Below are 23393 nucleotides of genomic sequence, written 5' to 3' on the forward strand. Positions count from 1 at the left end.
CTGTATAACAATTGTTCCAATATTTGAATTTACTAAACCTATACAGAGCACTCAGCCTTTTCCAGTTCTAAGATCTAAAAATATCTTTACAAACTTGGGCTGCTTCAAGAGATGGTACAGAAAATCCACCTGTTTAACCCTGCACACAACATACCATATTCAGCTCATTTTTAACTAGTGAGAGCAGACCTAAAAATGGCAGGAGAGGATCCTGTCACTCCAAGGCTGTCAAAAAAAAAGGTACCTGAGTCTTGAGAAGTGAGTATTAAAATGACTTAACGTTCAAGACAAACATAAATAAATGCATATAATATCCAAAGATTTGCCAATTTTTAATAATCTTAACATGAAGGTAGTCCAAATTTTGACCTATTTTAATACAAAACTAGTCATACATAAATTGCTTAACAATTTTTTCTGGCTAGAACTAAATTCTTATAATTAATAATGTAAATAAGCATGTATGTATTTTTACGAATTCAAGAAATCCAATGGAGATTACAGATAAAATTAATTATAAGGGCCTAGTATCTAAATCAACCCCAAAGCCTATCCAAATAGGAAGGCTTTTAATCCTAAGCCACTTGAGCTTGATAGAGAACACTCCAAAGCCATTACAAATTTGAGTTTGGCTTTAATATTCAAACAAGCTTACAAATTTTTAAAACATAGTAATTCACCTCTAAAACAATTTTTCTCAAATTTTATACCACCAATATTCAACCATAAGGAAATATGCTGGAAGGTAAACCTTACTTTTTACACATAACACAAAGTTTCTTTGGAGCAGGCTTGTGAGAGAAGGAAGAGAGGCAGGTGGTAGAACAGAAGAGGTGAGCTGATCCTTTTCGCTGATAAGCTGTCTGTCCCTTCTGTAAAGGCTTTTTGCAGTTTGCACAAGTGACTTTAACTGGTTTAGTGGGTTGCTGTTGGGCAGAAGGCTGGAAGATCTGTTTAGGAAGCGAGGCCACTGGTGATAAAGAATCCACCCCTGGCTGTTTCTGATTTCGGGGAAATGATGCTGACTGGGAGATCCAAGAATCTAAAAATACAAAACAAAACAAAACCACATACACTGAAATTTATATCAGAGACACAGTTTTAACTTCCCATTCTCTCCAAGTTTCAGACATCGATAAGGCGCAGTATAGCAGAGCAGTCAAGGGCACAAACTTTGGAGTCAGAATTGATGGCTGACATTCAGGCTCCATTACCTACTAGACTGGGAAGTTACTAACCCTGTGCCTAACTCTTCTCTAAACTGGAAATGGTAACTTTAAATGAGATAGTACATGGTTTATAAACCACAGTGACTGGCACATAGGCAGCACTAAAAAATATTAGCCATTAGTTACTAAACAGGAAGAATTTACAAAATATTACTTTAAGCGAGGAACACATACATCAACATAAATATATAATAAAATCTTTACCAACCAGAACCTTTGACAAATACAATATAGCTCGGATAAAGTTTACAAATGACTATATTCAAAACATCTTTCTAGGGACGTCCCTGGTGGTCCAGCGGTTAAGGCTCCACACTTCCAATGCAAGGGGTTCAGGTTTCGATCCCTGGTCGGAAAACTAAGATCCCCACATGCCACGTGGTGCAGCCAAAAAATTTAAAAAAAAAAAAAAATCTTTCTAAGAACAGCTTTTCCATATACATGTTTCATTCCATGGCTTCTAAGTATACCACATAATATCAAAGAAATTAGAGTGTTACACAGAAGTGGTGATGTTAAGCCAACGTCTAGTGACTGATGCGACACCCTGTTGCTCTACCGCTGCCAGCAGCACAGCTTCAATGGCACAGCATTAAGGCCTGGGGAACCGACCGCCAGGGTGCTGAGTTCTTCCTCCTCTCTTTCTTAGTAAGCTTCTTTGGGACTTAGCAGGACGTCTCCAGCTCACCATACTACTTACTGTTACACAGACTCGCACTACAATACCAATACACCATAATGTTGTTTCATTTTGAAACTTTTCATGCTACCACTTCTATTATAATTTCTACTACTTTGGTCTCCTGTAATATTTTTCCTTTCTAGTTTCTTCTGAAATTTGTATTTCCATACAAAAAAGACGCCCTTCCATACGAGAAACAATGTATAAATATATCCAGAGTATGAGGAAATTTCTTTACTACCAAAACCTTGAAGAGGGCAATTTCCTGGTTCTGACCCAGTCCATCAACCTAATGGTTTCAAGGGGCTACATATACTGCTATTCAAATTTTACTTTACTCCACAGCCTCTCCAAATAAATGTATGTTTTATACACAGAGTAAACAGAGTGCCTTCTGGAATCCTGTTATCCTGCTATCATCAGGGTAACTGACCTGTTTTAATAAAGAGGTAAAAATACTAAGGAACACGAAGAAAGCAAATCACTGAAACAACTGGCAATTCCATATTATGAAGGGCCTTCAATCGAAAATTATATTTGAGGACATCCCTGGTGGCACAGTGGTTAAAAATCCGCCTGCCAACCCAGGGGACATGGGTTCGATCCCTGGTCCGGGAAGATCCCACATGCCGCGGAGCAACTAAGCCTGTGCGCCACAACTACTGAGCCTGCGAGCCACAACTACTGAGCCCGCATGCCGTAACTACTGAAGCCCGTGTACCTAGAGCCTGTGCTCTGCAACAAGAGAAGCCACCGCAACGAGAAGTCCGCTCACCACAATGAAGAGCAGCCCCCGCTCGCTGCAACTAGAGAAAAGCCCCTGCGCAGCAACGAAGACCCAATGCAGCCAAAATTAATAAACAAATAATTTTTAAAAAAAAATTATATTTGAATACATGTTAGAAGTAATAGCTTTTGCAACATAAATAGTAGCTCCTTAGGATTTTCAACCCTGCAGGCTTGTCATTTGAATATATACTTAAAGGAACCTAGTTAGGGACTTCCCTGGTGATCCAGTGGGTAAGACACCCTGCTCCCAATGCAGGGGGCCTGGGTTCGATCCCTGGTCGGGGAACTAGATCCCACATGCATGCCACAGCTAAGAGTCCGCATGCCGCAACTAAATATACCGAGTGCCGCAACTAACACCCGGCAGAGCCAGAATAAATAAATAAATAAATAAATAGATATTTTTAAAAAGGAACCTAGTTAAACCTAAAGGCATCTATCTATTAACTTGATTTTGAAAAATGGCAATTTTTTTCAATTTCGTGCTAGGCCCTGTATAAATAATGCAATGGCTCCTTTTATCTATGCTTCAGTTCTTACATTCCCCTACTTTCAAATTTTCACCTCCTCCAACATCAAAATACTTTTAGGAATGGAAGAGACTTAATCATTCTCTATTTTATACAATGGACATTAAGGGATAGAGATTAATTTGCCCAAGTCACCATTAGTCTGAGAGCCAGTATAAACAGCCAAGATGTTATAATTCTCTATGACAAACAAAGACAGCACAAACACACAAGAGCTAATGCATAAACTCAGGAGCAAGAGGTGTATCTGTCTGGTTTTCTGATGCGTACTTTACATTCCCTGTGTTAAGAGTTTGTGTGAACAGGAACACAATTATAAATGTGCTTTGACCCAGCAATAGTCCTCAGGTACTACGTATCCCGAGATACATGGATAAGAATATTCTTAAGAGTTATTTAAATAGTAAAAACTGGAAGTGAACTAAATAGAGAATTAACAAAATCAAACATATACTCTTGATATGGCCAAAAGTTCAAGATTATTGTTAGGTATTTAAAGGAGCAGGAGAAAGGGAAAGTTTGCAAAGCTATACCTATATTGCAATCTCAGGTTAGAATTAAATGTACCATTCTCAACAGTAAGACTGAATGTTATGTTCTTTTTCATACGCTTATGTTTTTAATATATTTATAAGAAAGACAAAATAGCTATTTTGAAACTAATTTGACTATTATCATGTCTTAAACTTTTATGTGAGCTAGAAGGAAAGACCCTCTAATACACAGCTGATAGCAGTATAAATTGGTAAAAACTTCCCAGAAGGCCGTATGACAATACATTTCCACAACTTAAAAATGTTCATACAACGTCACATACACACATACGCATACAATGACCTACCAACAGATATATATAAATACATACGGGGGGAAAGGATCTTGGAAGACATTAGGAATTTTCAAAACTGAGTAATAAACATATTTCTTTCAAAATCACTATAAAGCAGAAAATTTTTATAACCAAAAATCTTTGGAGGGATGGGAGTAGTGATAGTCTTTGGCCCAGTAACTTCACTTCTAGGAATATACTCTAAGAAATAATCAGAATTTGAAAAAAAAAAAAGTTTATCATAGACCGACAAGAGCAAAAAAGGGCAACAATGTAAAAACCAAATATGGGAATGGTATAACCAAATCCATTGTGCAGTCGTTAAAACTTCTGTGTATAAATAATTTTAATGGTATGAGAAAATACAGAGTAATATTAAATGGGGGGAAACAGGAAGCAAAATTATGAAGAACTGCACTTCAACCAAGTTAAGAAATACAAAGGAAAAACACTGAAAGACAACCACTCAAAGCATTAACAACAGTGGTAACCTTTCTTCATCATTTTTTAATTATGGATTTTCCAAACATTCTTCAATAATTAGACATTACTCTCATAACCAAAGGAATAATAAGTATGAAAGGAAAACAACTAGCATTTCACAGAACATTCTACATGGCCTTGGTTTCAGTTATTCCTTATTATTCTCCACAATCCTAGGTTGATAAAGTTGCTAATGAGCCTAAAACGATGAAGCCTGAGAAGGACAGAGAGAAGGTACGTGAGAGACAGGCAGGCCATACAGAGGCCTGGGGTGGACACAGACACGGTCAGGAAAAGCCACAGAGCTCTTCTCACAGCTTCCAGAGAGCAAAGCTGCCTGCAGAAAATGTTTTCAAGTAGTCAAGAAATTTACCAATCTTTAAATATAAGAAAAAATAACAAAGTGCTAATAAGTAAAAATTAAAATAGACAGGCAGTCAAAATTAAACACAGGGAAAGTAAAAACAAATCTAAATGCAATTATACAACATATTGCTCCTTTCACGTACTATTTATCTTTTTGTTCTCTTTTTACACATTAAAACAATATTATTAAAAATACACTAGCATAGGGCTTCCCTGGTGGCGCAGTGGTTGAGAGTCCGCCTGCCAATGCAGGGGACACGGGTTCGAGCCCTCGTCCGGGAAGATGCCACATGCTGCGGAGCAACTAAGCCCGTGCGCCACAACTACTGCTCCTGCATGCCACAACTACTGAAGCCCTTGTGCCTAGAGCCCGTGCTCCAAAACAAGAGAAGCCACCACGAGAGGCCCGCACGCCGCACCAAAGAGTGGCCCCCGCTCGCTGCAACTGGAGAGGGCCCGCGCGCAGCAGCGAAGACACAATGCAGCCAAAAATAAATGAATTAAAAAAAAATACACTAGCATAAAGTCAGTATGTGACAAATAAGATGCCAAATTATTAGACTTTAGTGGTAGTAAATATAGAGTATTTTGTTTTACTTCCTTTAGACATTAATTTATCTGATTTTCTAATAATCTACAGAGAAGTACTATATACACGGTTTTACATCTCTTATTAGTTAAAATTTCAAACTTAAAAGTCAATAGAATTACTATATCTTACATGAATAAAGTAACCAAAGTAGCACCAATTACTACAATAAAAAAAAGAATCCACCAGTGCAAAATCCCTTCCACGGGGCAGAAGCCCCCTCCAGGCTTACCAGGATTGTGATGAGCTGCAGACTCTCCGTTCTGAAATACGTCTCCTGCCACATTCATTCTACCAGGATTAAAAGGTCCTACTGCAGTCTTGGTCTGTGAAGTTAAAGACGGGGTGTATGTTTGCAAATTAACACCAAAGTTACTCGACTGCAGTCCGTTAGAGACATCTCCCAAGCTGGTATTCTGCAGTGATGTTACGTGTGTGATCATTAGGTTCATATCTCGCCCGTCAGTATTTTCTAATTGGCCATCACTCACAGAGCTGACACCTGTTTCTAAGGTCGTAACATTAGCAATCTGAATTTCAGAGTCTGGTTCTGTGGTGATACCACTATTACCCATTCCTGCATTTACCTTACTTCTTGAAAAACTGGAAGTGGAGAAATCCACATCATTGGTTCTGTTTTTAGACTCGGGTGGTCTCCGTTCAATAAAATTGGAGGAATTTTTCTCTTGCCCTTGATTTGTTTCCATGTCCTCTTCATCATCGATGACAATTGTCTCACTTACACTTCCCTTCTGAGAAGCCAATTCTTTTGAGGAAGGAAGAATTTTGGAGTCATTTCCTTGTAGCTCTTCATTTTTCGATGACGTAAATGTTACGGTTCTTTGATCGGCCACCACTGGAGCAGAAGGCGGAGGAGGTTGTACAGGTTCGATAAACACAACATCATCATCGTCTTCCACTGCTGAGTTCTGAAATTTACTAGCTCTATTCACTAAAGGGTTAGGCGGCCCACTAAATGAATGTCCTGCGTCCGTGAGGCTAGCTGCCATGGCCGTCCTCCCCAGCAAAACAGGAGTCTGATCAGCCACTTCTACTCCTCCCGATGAACCTGTGTCCATGCCAAAGAACCTGTTAAGGAGATGGGAAAAAAAAATTTTACTAATGTCACTATATGGTTTTTGATGTTACTCTAATTCAAAAAATTTCTTAAAGGTACTTTTATTTTCTTTCTTACTCTAAATGAAAATCATTCTTATCTAATATCCAGGAAAAATTTTGTATGCATTCTGCGATCTTCTCTCATTCACTAATCATTTCATAAAGTTTACATGTGAACTTCTTGCAATATAAAAAGAAAGGTAATTATCGAATTTTCAGTAAGAATATGCAGTATGTTCCCATGTCTACCACCTCCTTTCCACCACTGGTTACCCTATAAATTTTAACACTGAAAACACAGATAAATCCTTCTACACACATGTGAACAAAAAAATAACTACAATCTGATCATGAAAATCTCTTCTCTATATTTATCCCATTTATCTACTGTATTAAATAAAATGACATGGTTTAATCCCTAATTTCCCTTATCTTTTTTTTTTTAATCTACTGTTCTCATATTCCCTGGCTCCCACAGCTGTATGATTAAATCCTTCTGAGAATCTGAAATCTTCCTTGACCCCATCTAGAAACCTTAAATCCCCATCTGCCATGTCCTTTATATCCATGTATCAGGCTGAATAACGGCCCCAAAGAAATCAGATACTAATCTCTGGAAGCTGTAAATGTTACCTTGGATGGAAAGGGGGTCTTTGCAGAGATGATTATGGTTAAGGACTTAAAAATGAGATTACCTGGGCAGGCCCTACCTGCATCTTAAGTGGCCTCATCAACAGAGGTGGAAGGAGATTCCAGGCAACGTAACCACAGAGGTGCCTGGAGGAAATGAAAGTGATGTAGCCAAGGAATGTCGGCAGCACCAGAACTTGAAGCAGGGAGTGAGCCCTCCCCCAGAGCCTCCTGAGCGAGTATGGCCCTGCTGACACCCTGGTTTGAGCCCAGGGCCACTGACTTCTGACTTGTGACCTCTAGAACTGTTAAAGGAAAAAAGGTCTGTTTTAAGCCACCGGGTCTGTGGCGACTTGTTACAACAGCCTTAGGAAAATATCATCCACTCCTTGGTTACATCTTCAAAGCAACCCTTGATATGGTTACAATATCTGTCCCATTTTGTGGCTTAGAGATGCTAACTAACCCAAGTCACACAGCTAGAATTCATTCCCAGGTCTTTATAACTCAACAATCCAAACTCTTCACGACTCTGCCATAGTTAACTCATATTTCTGAGCACCAATTAGATATGCAGAGCTGTGCTAAAGCCAAAGAGACAGCAGACAGTTAACGGTAAAAAAAAAAAGCCAGAAAAGAAAGAAAATAAGTTATTGAGCACACAGAGGGGATGAGGTCATGGGCACAGGTGGTAGTAGAACTAGTCCTGAACATGGATCACCTTAATTGCAGAGACTAAAGAAGGAAAAAACCAACTAGAAGGGGAAATGAAGGGTGAGTATAGACTGCAGGTCAATTTGCAGACGGACAGATACGAGTGTGAAGTGGTTTATTCACTGCAGCCTCAGAGAAGGTGAGGAGACACCAGCTGTACAGGCATTAAGACTGGTTTAAGGGCCCCAGGGCCAACTCTTAGCTCTTCGGTAATCCTCTCTCTTATAAGGCCACTCAGCCCAGTCTCAAAACAAATGGGCTTAAGAACACTTACTGCTTCATACATACAGCCCTTTGCTTACATTGCTATAAAAGCCTCTGGAAGGATGAGGACAACACTAATATAAATAATTATCACTTTGACAGACGGCTGACAGGGATGGAGAAATTATTCACTGTATATTTTGTTGCATTTTCTTAATTTTTGAGCATGATTTCTCACTTATTTTTTAAAGCTAAACTTAAATTAAAAAAAAAAACAGTGATAATAACAGAATGAAGAGAGAACTACTCTATTTTGGAGTCAGAGAAGACCTCTTCGAGCAGGTGACATTTATGCTGAGATCTGGAATGATGAGAAAGATCTAACTGTAGGAAAACTGAAGTAAGGGCAGTTCCTGCAAAAGCCTAAAGGGAGTGAGGTTGGAAAATTCAAGCAACAGAATAAAGGCCAACGTGGCTGGAACAAGGTAGGTGGGGAAGAACAGGATGAGATGAGATATAAAGACAAGCACACAACTTACCAAAGGCAACAAGTAATTAACTGCATTCAACAAAGATTTACGGAGCACCCAATACCCACAAGACACTGTCTTAGACACTTGAGAAAAATCAATAAACAAAACAGATAAACATCCCCGCCGTCAGAAATCATGAATTTGGGAGTTCCCTGGTGGTCTAGTGGTTAGGATTCTGGGCTTTCACTGCCAAGGTCCGGATTCAATCCCTGGTCAGGGGACTAAAATCCCACAAGCCACGCAGCGTGGCCAAAAAAAAACAAAAACCCAAAAAACTGTGAATCACTAGGTTGTACACCTGAAACTTTTATAATATCATAACTCAACTACACCTCAATTAAGAAAAAAACAGTAGCTCAGATACATTAATTAAAAATGCCCAAGGTTCCAAGACAACATCAGGATTCAAGCACTATGAATCAAGCTTGATTCTAAAACCCTCTTCGTTCCTCTTAAACCAAAGCTGTGTGTGTCAGGATGGAAGACATGCTAATATTGGAAAATGGGAAAAGACACATTTATATCTGCTTTAAAGAAAATGGATAATTCCATTTAAAAACTTAAGGGGTGACTATCTGCCTTACCCAAAGAGCTACAAATTACCATTCCATACTCTAAGACACTTTAAATACACTTTCAAATACTAAAATATATACTACATCACCCGAACACAGCTCCTCAGTAAGAAAGACCTCTTTATGGTAAAACCATAGCAATATGCTGGGGGAAACCTTCATATAAGGCCTTCACTTAATTTTAAGTAAACATGAAAAAATTTTTAACATTACCATTACAGAAAGTTTTAAAGGTAGAAATAAGCTGAATAACATTTGATTCAAAATCTTTATAACTAATTCAATTAGGTTCTCTTAAAATACAAGTACATTCATCCAGTAATAGTTAACATTTATTTAATGCTTATTATGAGCCAAATATTCATGATGGTTAAACATTAAACCAACACTATGAAGTAAAATCATTATCTCCCTTATACAGATTTTTTTTAAAATCCAGTCCTCAAAAGTAAGCTGCCCAAGGGGCTTCCCTGGTGGCGCAGTGGTTGAGAATCTGCCTGCCAATGCAGGGGACACGGGTTCGAGCCCTGGTCTGGGAAGATCCCACATGCCGCGGAGCAACTAGGCCCGTGAGCCACAATTACTGAGCCTGCGTGTCTGAAGCCTGTGCTCCGCAACATGAGAGGCCGCGATAATGAGAGGCCCGCACACCGCGATGAAGAGTGGCCCCCACTTGCCGCAACTACAGAAAGCCCTCGCACAGAAACGAAGACCCAACACAGCCATAAATAAATAAAATAAATAAATAAAGATACATGAAATTGCTAAAATCAAAAAAAAAAAAAAAAAAGTAAGCTGCCCAAGGGACTTCCCTGGTGGCACAGTGGTTAAAAATCCGCCTGCCAATGCAGGGGACACGGGTTCGAGCCCTGGTCCGGGAAGATCCCACATGCCGCAGAGCAGCTAAGCCCGTGCACCACAACTACTGAGCCTGGACTCTAGAGCCCACGAGCCACAACTACTGAGCCCGTGTGCCACAACTACTGAAGCCCAAGCGCCTGGAGCCCGTGCTCCGCAACAAGAGAAGCCACTGCAATGAGAAGCCTGTGCACCGCAACGAAGAGCAGCCCCCGCTTGCCGCAACTAGAGAAAGACCATGTGCAGCAACGAAGACCCAACGCAGCCAAAAATAAATAAATTTATTAAAAAAAAAAAAAAAGTAAGCTGTCCAAAACCACAGCCAGGAAGTGGGAGAGGTCAGGATTTGAATATTCATAACTACTATGTTATATGTGATTAAGTATTAAACAATAAAATAATGTAGCACAGCTCTTATTAATTAAAAGAAGGACACAGCCATTCAATAAAACAGTAACCAAATCAATATTCAAAATACACAGGCATCAAAAGAAAGAAATATGAAGCCCAAAGTGCCAAGCTAAAATGAGATTTTTTTTAAAATTGGAGTATAATTGCTTTACAATGTTACATTACTTTCTGCTGCACAACGAAGTGAATCAGCTGTATGTATGTCCCTCCCACCCCCACCGCCATCCCACCCATCTAGGTCGACACAGAGCACTGAGCTGAGCTTTTTAAACACAAATGGAGCTGAATTTGTAGTTAACATTCATTTGCCAGAAGGTAGGCGGTATCCTCATCAACAATAACAATTTTCAGAGGAATGTGGCATAAATCTACTGAGGTTATGGAATGCAAACGCTTTTAAAGCACGAGTTTTCTCGATCTTGTCTATGTTTTAGCATACCTAAAACAGAAGACAACAATTTCTGGAGCTTAAGCCACAACTGAATCCACAGTGCCCTCTGGTGGCTGTAAGGTATCCATTCATTCTCCTCACAAGATAACCGTGGAGCAGAGAATAAGACTTTCTTTACTACACAGTTCTCTGCAGTAATCCACTTCCCAAGCAGAATAATTACTCAACCATAACAGTTATTTTCAAATCCTAGACTATAAATAAATTTGGTCACTTCTATATGTCACTGAGAATATGCTTCAACTACCAAACACTCATTTAGTCCTATAAAGAAAAGAATCTGATTAAAGTTGATCATTTCTACCTTATCCAAATAAAATCTATTCCTTTTAGCCACTTTTCTACATTAAGTCAATTCTAATTAGCTATTTAATGTCAAGCAAATAACTTCACTTCTCTGGGCTTCAATTTTCCCTAGAATAAAAGGATATAAAAACAGTTCCCAGGGTTCTTCTTAGAATTTAAAGAGATAAATAACTGAATGTGAAAATCAATTAACACAGTTAACTCCTAATAACTAACAGGCAGTTTCTGCCTATGCCTCAAGATTTCAGTAAGTTTCTAATTCATTTTTAAGCTTCCTTGTGATACTCCATCATTGTTATGGACCGAATGCTTGTGTCTCCACTCAAATTCATATGATGAAATCCTGGCCTCCAACGAGATGGTAGTAGGAGGTGGGGCCTCTGAGCGGTGATTAAGTCAGGAAGGTGGAGTCCTCATGAGTGGGATTAGTGACCATTTTGTAAAGGACACCAAGAGAGCTCCTTTCCCCCGCCACCATGTGAGGACACAGCAAGATGGCAGCCTGTCTATGAACCAGGAACAAGCCCTCACCAGACAACCTGATCTGCAGGAGCCTTGATCATGGACTTGCCAGCCTCCAGAACTCTGAGAAATGAATGTTTGTTGTCTATGGTACTTTTGTTACACTAGCCCAAATGGACTGAGACAATCACCATAAATTACAAATGCTTTCAGCTTTATAATATTTTGATTCAGTGAGAATCAACATAATGCTTGATGTTCTCATGAAAAAACAAAGAAAAGGTAGTTAAAAAATAAAATGTTGACATTCATAACAATAAAGTATCAGTAGTTGCTGAGAAAAGCTTATGAACTTTCAAAGAAAATCACAAAGAAAGCATTTCAAAGTGATTCAAGAAAAACATTCATCACTTTCTCATTAATAAGCCCCAGAGCTTTCTAGGTACCGTAAGAGGTACAAAGAAAGCTAAGGTGAATTATTCTCTACTCTAGAGGCAAGGGTATTATTCAACATGTGTTAATGGCACTTGTAATAGTTCTGAGGCAGTATGACAAATTAAAATTTTTAAGAATAAAATTTCTTGGGAATTCCCTGGCAGTCCAGTGGTTAGGACTTGGCACTTTCACTGCGGTGGCCCAGGTTCAATCCCTGGTAAGGGAACTAAGATCCCGCAAGCCACAGAGCGTGGCCACAAAAAAAAGAAAGAAAAGAATAAAATTTCTTAATAAAATGGGAAAGATGGATTTATAAATATATTTATCAAACCAAAAGATATCATCCAGCTTAATGGGAAATATTAAAATACTATCATTAAAGTCAAGGTTAAGGTAAGGATATTCTTTATTATTACTACACAGCACTGCTCTGGAAGTACCGTCCAATGTAATAATATGAAAAAGGAAGATATAACAATTTGAAATACGGAAAATTATCATTATATGCAAATTGTATTAGCCTTTACCTCAAAGACTCAAAAGATTTACCTGAAAAACTACTACAGTAGGCTTCCCTGGTGGCGCAGTGGTTGAGAATCTGCCTGCCAATGCAGGGGACACGGGTTCGAGCCCTGGTCTGGGAAGATCCCACATGCCGTGGAGCAACTAGGCCCGTGAGCCACAACTACTGAGCCTGCACGTCTGGAGCCTGTGCCCCGCAGCAAGAGAGGCCGCGACAGTGAAAGGCCCGCACACCACGATGAAGAGTGGCGCCCGCTTGCCGCACCTAGAGAAAGCCCTCGCACAGAAACGAAGACCCAACACAGCCAAAAAAAGAATAAATAAATAAATCTAAATTAAAAAACAAAAACAAAAAACTACTACAGTGAGATACAGACATACCTCAGAGATACTGTGGGTTCAGTTCCAGACCACCACAAGAAAGCAAATATCGCAGTAAAGTGAATCACATGCATTTTTTGGTTTCCCAGTGCATATAAAAGTTATGTTTACACTATACTGTTGTCTATTAAGTGTGCAACAGCATTATGTCAAACACAAGTACATACCTTTATTTTAAAATGCTGTTAGAAAAGTGACACCGATAGACTTGCTCAATACACCTTCAATTTTTAACAAAAAACTTTCAATTTGTAATAAAATGCAATATCTGAGAAGTGCAATGAAACGAGGTATGCCTGTAATTTAGTCAAGTGATGGGTATAAACTTAATATGTAGAAATTAATATTAAATTAATTGGATGGTCAACTGGAGACAGAGATAAAATTTTGCTTCCATCAAAAGACCAACTAAATAAGGAGATTTAAAAAAAAAAAGACAAACCCACAAGAACAAGGAGAACAAGGGATAATTCAACAGCACCAAAACTTTGGAAGAGGGAAAGCAAAGGAGCATGACTCATTGTAACCAACTCAGCACACCTCAAAAACCCACAGTAAACAAAGTTTTGAAATGACCAGATAACAAATGAAGTTAAACTTATAGTCAACATTCACTTGTCATAAAGTAGGAAGTATCCTGATCAACATAATTTTTAGAAGACTAAGGCAACAGGTCCTCCCAGGTCCTTAAAAACAGATGAAGACAGATGTCACCCAAAATGGCAGCGTCAGAAGTTCTGGGTATGGGTTCCTTTACCCGAGTAACTAATGAGCTGGACCGAGGGATTGGAAGCAACCTCTTGGATCTCTGCACCTGACTGGACACTAAGCACCAGGGGAGTGTGTGACGAAGAGGCTGCCGCTCACTGTTAAGTGGGCGAGCGTCCCCCATTCCTCCCCCCCGCTCGGCCAAGGGGACAGCGCCTGCAGTCCTCCGGGGTCTGGCTGAACACAGGACTGGCGGTCAGGGACTTCCAACAAAATGTGGGATTGTGGCTTGGGCTCCTCTTGGTCTCAGCCCTCTGGGCAGCAGAAGCATTCCCAGTAGCATCTCTCAGATTAAATGAAACACAACCCTGTATAACGTTCTTTTTCTTTTCTTCCAGACATTTACGTAAACTTTTTGTCAGGTCACTAGCTCACCACAGGGGTGATGGAACAGTAACTTCAAGGACACAAGCAACAAGAAATTCACACTCTGCAAAAAAATGTTTAAAAAGTCAAAAATAAACAGCTCCATCCCCAAGAAAAATCAGCAATCTAAGAGAACGGGAGAATCAGATACCCAGAGCTATAATACTCTCAGAATGGTATAAACACACAAAGAAACAGAAAAGTATGCCCTATTCACAGGAATAAAAGAATTAGAAACCATCCCTGAGGAATCCCAAATACTGGAGTAACTCGCCAAAAACATTAAATCAGGACTTCCCTGGTGGCCCAGTGGCTAAGACTCTGTGCTCCCAATGCAGGGGGCCCGAGTTCGATCCCTGGTCAGGGAACTAGATCCCGTATGCCACAACTAAAAGAGCCCACATGCTGCAATTAAGACCTCACACAGCCAAATAAATAAATAAATATTTTTTAAAAAAAAACATTAAATCAACTACCTTAAACATGCTCAATGAGCTAACAGAGAGCATGGACAAAGAATTAAAGGAAATCCAAAAACAAGGTATGGACAAAATGAAAACATAAACAAACAGATACAAATCATAAAAAGTAACCAAACAGGGACTTCCCTAGCGGTCCAGTGGTTAAGATTCCATGCTTCCAGGGCTTCCCTGGTGGCGCAGTGGTTAAGAATCCGCCTGCCAATGCAAAGGACACGGGTTCGAGCCCTGGTCCGGGAAGATCCCACATGCCACAGAGCAACTAAGCCTGTGCGCCACAACTACTGAGCCTGTGCTCTAGAGCCCATGAGCCACAACTACTGAGCCCACGTGCCACAGCTACTGAAGCCCACGCGCCTAGAGCCCATGATCCACAAGAGAAGCCACCACAATGAGAAGCCTACACACCACAACGAAGACCGAACACAGCCATAAATAAATAAATAAATTTATATTTAAAAAAAAAAAAAAAAAAAAGATTCCGCGCTTCCAATGCAGGGGGCACGGGTTCAATCCCTGGTTGGGGAACTGAGATCCCGCAAGCCATGTGGCATGGCCAAAAAAAAAAAAAAGTAACCAAACAGCTGAAGAGGGTGTGGACAAAAGTGAACCCTCCTGCACTGTTGGTGGGAATGTAGATTGGTGCAGCCACTGTGGAGAACAGTATGGAGGTTCCTTAGAAAACTAAAAACAGAACTACCATATGATCCAGCAATACCACTCCTGGGCACACATCTGGAAAAGATAAAACTCTAAGTCAAAAAGATACGTGCACCTCAATGTTCACAGCAGCACTATTTACAATAGCCAAGACATGGAAGCAACCTAAGTGTCCATCGACAGGTGAATGGATAAAGAAGATGTGGTACACATATGCAATGGAATATTACTCAGCCAGAAGAATGAATGAAATAATGCCATTTGCAACAACATGGATGGACCCAGAGATCATCATACTAAGTGAGGGAAGTCAAACAGAGAAAAACACATATCACTTGGTATCACTTACTTGTGGAATCTAAAAAAATGATACAAATGAACTTATTTACAAAACAGAAACAGACTCATAGACAGAGAAAATAAACTTATGGTTACCAAAAGGGAAATGGGGGGGGGATAAATTAGGAGTTTCAGATTAACAGATACATGCTACTTTTATATATAAAATAGATACACACTACTTTTATAATAAATACACACTACTTTTATACATAAAATAGATAAATAAGGACCCGCTGTATAGCACAGGGAACTCTACTCAATATCTTGTAATAACCTATAATGGAGAAGAATATGAAAAAGAATATATATAACTGAATCACTTTGCTGTATATACCTGAAACTAACACAACATTGTAAATCAACTATACTTCAATTAAAAAAAAAAAAAAAGTAGCCAAACAGAAATTCTAGAGATGAAAAATATAATAGCAGAAATGAAAAACTCACTGGAGGGGATCAATAGCAGATCTGAGCAAGCAGAAGAAAGAATCAGTAAACTGAAAGGCAGAAAAATTAAAATTATCCAGTCTGAGGAGAAGGAAAAAAAGAATGAAGAAAAATGAACAGAGCCTGAGGGATCTGTGAAACACCACCATATGCACCAACACACGTAACATAAAAAGAGAAAAAAAAGGACAAAAAATATATTTGAAGACACAATGGCTGTAAACTTCCCAAATACGATGAAGATGAATATACACACCCAAGAAGCTCAACAAACTTCAAGCCAGATAAGCTCAAAGATAGCCACACCAAGACAGGTAATAATCAAACTGTGGACCCGACAGTAAAAGAGAATTTTGAAACTAAGAGAACAAACTTCAAGCCAGATAAGCTCAAAGATAGCCACACCAAGACAGGTAATAATCAAATTGTGGACCCAACGGTAAAAGAGAATTTTGAAACTAAGAGAGAAGTGACTCATCATATGCAATGGATTCTCAAAAAGATTTGGACCATCAGTATATTTCTCATCCAAAACCATGGAAGCCAAAAGCCATGGCATGACATTTAAAAAGGTGAACAACAACAAAAAAATCTGTCAACCAAGAATTCTATATCCAACAAAAAAACTCCTCCAAAATTAAGGAGAAATTAAGACATTTCCAGATAAACAAAGGGGAATTTATTACCAGCAGACCTACCCAACATGAAATGCTAAAGGGAATCCTTCAGGCAAAAATAAAAACACACCAGAGAGTAAACTGAAGCCGTAAGAAATAAAGAACACAAATGAATATATAAATATATATATAAAGTAAATACAGAAAATCAATAGAAAGCCAGTATTAATGTACTTTGCTTATAACTACTTTTTTCCCTATAATTTAAAAGGCAAATGCATAAAACAATAATTATCAATATATGTTAACGAGGGACTTCTCTGGTGGCACAGTGGTTAAGAATCCGTCTGCCAATGCAGGGGACATGGGTTCGAGCCCTGGTCCAGGAAGACCCCACGTGCCACGGAGCAACTAAGCCCATGCGCCACAACTACTGAAGCCCACTCGCTCTAGGGCCCGCGTGCCGCAACTACTGAGCCCGCATGCTGCAACTACTGAAGCCTGCGCACCTAGAGCCCATATTCTGCAACAAGAGAGGCCACCGCAATGAGAAGCCCGCGCACCGCAATGAAGAGTAGCCCCCGCTCAATGCCACCAGAGAAAGCCGGTGCGCAGCAACAAAGACCCAACACAGCCAAACAAATAAAATTAAAAAATAACTTATTTTTTAAAAAAAATGTAAAAGGATCAAAATGATACAGTATCTTTTCTAATCACAATGGAATGGAACTAAAAATAACAGAAGCACAAATGAAAAATCACAAATAGGTAGAAATTAACACACTTAAACAACCAATGGGCCAAAGAAGAAATCACTAGGGAAAGTGAAGAAATACTTTGAAACAAAAAACAAAAACACAACATATCAAAACTTAAGGGATGCAATGAAAGCTGTGCTCAGCAGAAAACTTATTGCTATTAATGCCTACATTAAAAATATCTCAAATCAATAAACAAACTTTACACCTTAAGAAACCAGAAAAAGAGCAAACTAAAGGTAGCAGAAAGAATGCAGTAATAAAGATGAGTACACAGATAAACAAAACAGAAAGCAGAAAAATAGAGAAAAAAATAAGTGGTTCCTTGAAAAAATTAACAAATCTTTAGCTAGACTGACAAGGAAACAAAATCTCAAATTATTAAAACCAGAAACGAACAGAATTCCCTGGGGGTCCAGTGGTTAGGACTTGGCACTTTTTCACTGGTCGGGGAACTAAGATCCCACAAGCCATGCAGTGCGGCCAAAAAAAAAAAAAAGAAAGAAAGCAATTGATATGTGAATAGCAGACCAAAAATAAAAAAGTTAAAAAAACAATCAGAAATGAAAATAAGATATCACTACTGAGTTTACAGAAATGAGTAAGAGAACATTATGAGCAATTACATGCCAACAAACTGGATAACCAAGACAAAATGGACAAATTCCTAATACAAACTACCAAAACTGACTCAAGAATAAATACAAATTCTGAATAGAATTATAACATGCAAAGAGACTGAATCAGTAATCAAAAATCTCCCAAAGAAATCAGGACCAGAGGGGTTCACAGGTGAATTCTACCAAACATTTAAAGAAGAATTAACACTGATCCTTCTCAAATTCTTCCCAATGATGCTATGCTCAACATCATCGGTCATTAGGGAAATGCAAATCAAAACCAGGAAACATGTCACATCCATTAGGATGCCTACTATCAAAACAAACAAACAAAAAGTAACACGTATTATTGAAGAGAAACTGGTTGGTTGGTTGGTTGGTTGGTTGGTTGGTTGAAGAAACTTGATCCCTTGTGCACTGCTGATGGGAATGTAAAAAGGTGCAGCAGCTATAGAAAACAGCATGGCGGTTACTCAAGAAATTAAAAATTGAATTACCATAAGATTCAGCAATCCCACTCTGGGTATACTATATCCAAAATAACTAAAATCAAGATCTCGAAGAGATACTTGCATGTTTATGTTCACAGCAGCATTATTCATAATAGCCAAAAGGTAGATGCAACCAAAAGTTCCACGAGCAGATGAATGTATAAACAAAATGTGGTATATACGTACAATGGAATATTATTCAGCATTAAAAAGAAAGGAAATCCTGTTATATGCTACAGCAAGGATGTACCTTGAGATCACTATGCTAAGTGAAAAAAGATAAACACTGTATGATCACACATAAATAATATAATGTATCTCAAGAAGTCAAAAATCATACAAATAGAAAGTAGGATGGTGCTGAGGAGTAAACGGGGAACTGTTTAATAGTTATAGAGTTTCGGCTTTTCAAGATGAAAAAGTTCTGGAGATCTGCTGCACAATAATGTGAATATACTTAACACTACTGATCTATACAACTTTAAAATGGCCAAGATGATAAATTTTATGGTATTTTTTTTTTTTTTTTACCACAGTTAAAAGTAAAAATTAAAAAAAAAAAACAAAATGAGATACCACTTCACAGCAATGAAGATGGATTTTTTGTTTGTTTGTTTTAATTTGGCTGTGCCATGCGGCATGTGTGATCTTAGTTCCTCGACAAGGGATCAAACCCATACCCCATATGGTGGAAGCATGAAGTCTTAACCACTGGACCACCAGGAAGTCCCTGAATGTTTTGTTTTGTTTTAATAAATTTATTTATTTATTTATTTATTGGCTGTGTTGGGTCTTTGCTGCTGTGCGCAGGCTTTCTCTAGTTGCGGCAAGCGGGTGCTACTCTTCGTTGCGGTGCGTGGGCTTCTCCTTGCGGTGGCTTCTCTTGTTGTGGAGTACGGGCTCTAGGTGCACCGGCTTCAGTAGTTGTGGCACGTGGGCTCTAGAGCGCAGGCTCAGTAGTTGTGGCACACGGGCTTAGCTGCTCCACGGCATGTGGGATCTCCTGGACCAGGTCTTGAACCCATGTCCCCTGCACTGGCAGGCAGATTCTTAACCACTGCGCCACCAGGGAGGCCCTGGATGTTATTGTTTTAAAAAGGAAAATAACAAGTCCTGGAGAGACATACAAAAATTAGTTATATGTAGAATTAACATGTGAGCAGTCAATTCCACATCTAGATTTATTTATATACATATATACAAAAGAACTGAAAGCCGGGACTCAAATGGATACTTGCATACCAATGTTCACAGCAGTCTTATTCGCAATGACCAAAAGGTAGAATGAGCCCAAGGGTCCATCAACAAATGAATGGATAAACAAAATGTAGGCATACAATGGAATATTATTCAGTCCTAAAAAGGCAAGAAAGTCTGATATATGCCACAACATAGATGAACCTTGAAAACATGCTAGGTGAAATAAGCCAGGCACAAAATGGCAAACATTTTAAGATTCTACTTATTTACGGTACCTACAATAGGCAATTTCATAGAGACAGAGGTAGAAGAGAGGTCACTAGGAGCTGTGGTAAAGAGGCACCGGGCATTATGTTTAATGAGTATGGCGCCTCTGTTTGGGAATGATGAAAAGGCTCTGGAAATTAACAGTGATTTTTAAAAAACACTTATGAATATACTTAATACCACTGAACTATACATTTAAAAAAGGTAAAAACGGTAAATTTTATGTTAATACTTTTTACCAGAATTTTTTCTGAAAAAAAAAAATAGAAGACACCTCTATGGGGGGAAAAAATACCAAACATACAACAATGATTCACTACAAAGGAAATATTTGAAACTCATATCCTAAAAAAATGAAGACAAAGAGGTCCTACGATCAATGAGATGAACCAACAACCAGTGAGAATAAAGGACCAAAAAAAAGTGAACAGAGTTCACAAGAAAAGAAAATACAGATGTCTCTTAAATATATGAAATATTTAAGAGAAATCCAAGTTAAAACTCTAAAGGGCCACCAATTTTCTCCTAACACACTGACAAAAATCAAAAGGTTTAACTGTGTACTCTCATAGTGTAAATCAGTGTAAACTGGTACAACTTCTACTGACAGCAACTCAAAAAAATATTTCTTTGACCAAGCAATTCCACTTCTAGACATTCTTCCTACAGATATATCATCTCATGTTTTAAAGAACAAAATGTAGAAAGACATTCATTGTAAAGTTAAAAGACTGAAACACCCTAAATGTCTCTCAATAGACAACTGATAAAATGAATGACAATAAAGACAAACAGTGAAATATTAGGCAGCCTTGGAAACAACTGAGGCAGCTCTCAACATACTTCCACACTAACATGGAACCACCTCTCCCATAAAATAAATGCAAGCAAGGCACCTAACAACGGATAAACACACGCACCGTGAGCACGCACACACATGCACAGAATAACTCTAGATAAACGGCCAAGAAAATGACAACAGTGGTTTGCTTCTAAGGAAGAGAACCGTGTGGATGGAGTGGGGGGAGTCTTCCTTTTTTTTTACCTTTTTTACCTTTCTACCCTTTTTACCTTTTAAATTTGGTACCATATGTATCTATTCTGGTATTTAGTTAGGATTTCATTGAATTTAGAGATATTTGAAGACAAAAGTATTATTTTTTTTACATTATTGAAGTCTTCCCATCCAGATATATGTAAATCTGTCCATTCTGGTTTTCTCGTATGTCCTACTGTATTATTTTACAATTTCCTTCATAAAAGTCTTGCATATTCATTATAATTGTTCCTATTTCTTGCAATAGTGAAATGGATTTTTCCCATTACATTATAAAATGTTTACACAGCAAAGAAGCACCATAAATAAGGTATAAAAATATACAAAAGATATATATTATATGTTATATATAATATATAATGTGTATATATAATATACTTGCAATCGATATAACAAGAACTGATATCCATACTTTAGAAAGAACATAAATTAAATTGACAAAACTTTAACTATTTGAGAACATCCAGTGTTGTCAAGAATGTGGAGAAACTAGTAGCAAGGGTAGTCAGTACTGTGGTCCAGTGGAAGGCAATTAGGCAGTACCTATAAAAACATGTAATATGCACATACTGACTCAGTAATTCCTATTCTCCAGAATCTCCCGCAGAGAAAACACACATGAACCCAAACAAACTACTACACGTATATTTCATGCAGCATTTTATATATAACAAAAAATTCCAAATAGACTAAATGTCTACCAACAGAATAGCTAAACTGTTAAATCCATGTCATGAAGTGCATCACAGAACAGTTTAAAGAGACCTTTATGTACTAACTCAGAAAAATGTCTAAGACATACCACTAAGTGAAAAAAGCAAGTTGCAGAAAGATACATATACATGTTTTTAAAATGCACACATAAATTTACTTTATTACTCTTACAGGCACATGTTAGTATATGCACAAAAAGGATTTACAGTAATACACACTAAACTGATGCTACCACTAACCTCTGGGGAGTGAGCAAAGGGGACAGGGGTCAATGATAGATGAACACAGATTATGACCTCATGCTGCTTACCATCTAGCCACGAAATCATTTTATAACATATCTTTATCAGAGATCCACAACAATGCTACTCTGGCTTTAGAAGCTGACAGGAATCATTAATTAACATACTAAAAATCCATTCAAGGGCTATGACAGCGTCTAAACAAAAATCCCTTTTGATCTAGTAAATTAATTAATTAATTGATTCAGGTTAGCTCTAGGGCACAGAATTTCTGGGGTAAGGAATAATCTCTTCTTTCCCATAGGACCAATCTTTAACTGCAATGTACTTTCAAGTAATTTTAACTTTCTTTGGGGATCTCATCCACTCCCATGATTTTAAATAATACCTCAATGTCCCAGAGTCCTTAATTTATCTCAATCAAGATGTTTCAAAGCCCCAAACTGCCTATTCCCTACATCTAGTTATTCAAGCATGCTCTTTCACTCTTTATCTGCCCCTCCTCCAGTCTCTGCCATTTGGGGATGTTATGCGTCTAGCTACTCATACCAGAAGTCTGGAGGCCTTTATTTCTTCTCCTTTCTTCACCTACAGCCATGCCATCCCCAATTCCTATCCTACTTCCAAAATAAATCTTGAAACTGTCCACTTTTAACCATATCTTCTGACACTCCTCTAGCCCTAGAAATTCATCACCATTTTTCTGCTGGATTACTGACGTCACCTACTATATTCCCCAGACTATCTAAAGATCTTTTTAAAAATTAAATCAGACTACGTCAATTGCTTCTTCTGTGGCTTTCCAGTCTACTTCCCTTGTAAGACTCCTGCCTGATCTGACCCCGCCTTCAGGGCAGGCTCAGTTTCAGCACAGCTCTTCCCACCTTGCTAATTAAGCTTCTGCTGAACTAATGCTACCACATTACCCTCTATCATATAGAACTGAGATTTGTGACCTGCTCTAATACACTGATCAGTAGACTTCAAACATTAATCAGCTGAAGACTTTGGCAACATAAGGACAGGGAAGCAATTTTCGAAAATGTTGACTATTGATAACAATATATATGCAAAATTATTAGTATGATGAGCAGGAAAAAATCATCACGGGATCATGGGGGAACTTACACTTTCTATGTCACATACTTCTTTATTATTTGATTGTAAGGGCACATTTTATCTTTATAACCAAAATATTAAGAACTGTCCTTTCTGATATGCATACAACTACTCATTTCTGTAGGTCACCGATTATGCTTCATTGCTT

The 23393-nt window shown here is 38.4% G+C and overlaps 1 protein-coding gene across 4 annotated transcripts in view; it reads right to left on the reverse strand.

Moving 5' to 3' along the window:
- The window catches only part of ZMYM2 (zinc finger MYM-type containing 2), an 88248-nt gene that overhangs the window by 55975 nt on the left and 8880 nt on the right, over positions 1–23393 (reverse strand). For 2 of the 4 annotated variants that reach the window (XM_061171110.1, XM_061171109.1), the window contains exons 3-5: positions 6085–6586; positions 5730–5823; positions 757–1042 (exon numbers count right to left, since the gene is read on the reverse strand). In XM_061171110.1, coding sequence (XP_061027093.1) covers positions 757–1042; positions 5730–5823; positions 6085–6576 — 872 coding nt within the window. In that variant the 5' untranslated portion in view covers positions 6577–6586. Of the gene's footprint in view, positions 1–756; positions 1043–5729; positions 6587–23393 lie in introns of all 4 variants that reach the window. The other 2 variants (XM_061171108.1, XM_061171107.1) reach the window with 1 other exon arrangement.

The sequence above is a fragment of the Eubalaena glacialis genome, chromosome 16, assembly GCF_028564815.1.
Source record: "Eubalaena glacialis isolate mEubGla1 chromosome 16, mEubGla1.1.hap2.+ XY, whole genome shotgun sequence".
NCBI classification, from domain to species: domain Eukaryota; kingdom Metazoa; phylum Chordata; class Mammalia; order Artiodactyla; family Balaenidae; genus Eubalaena; species Eubalaena glacialis.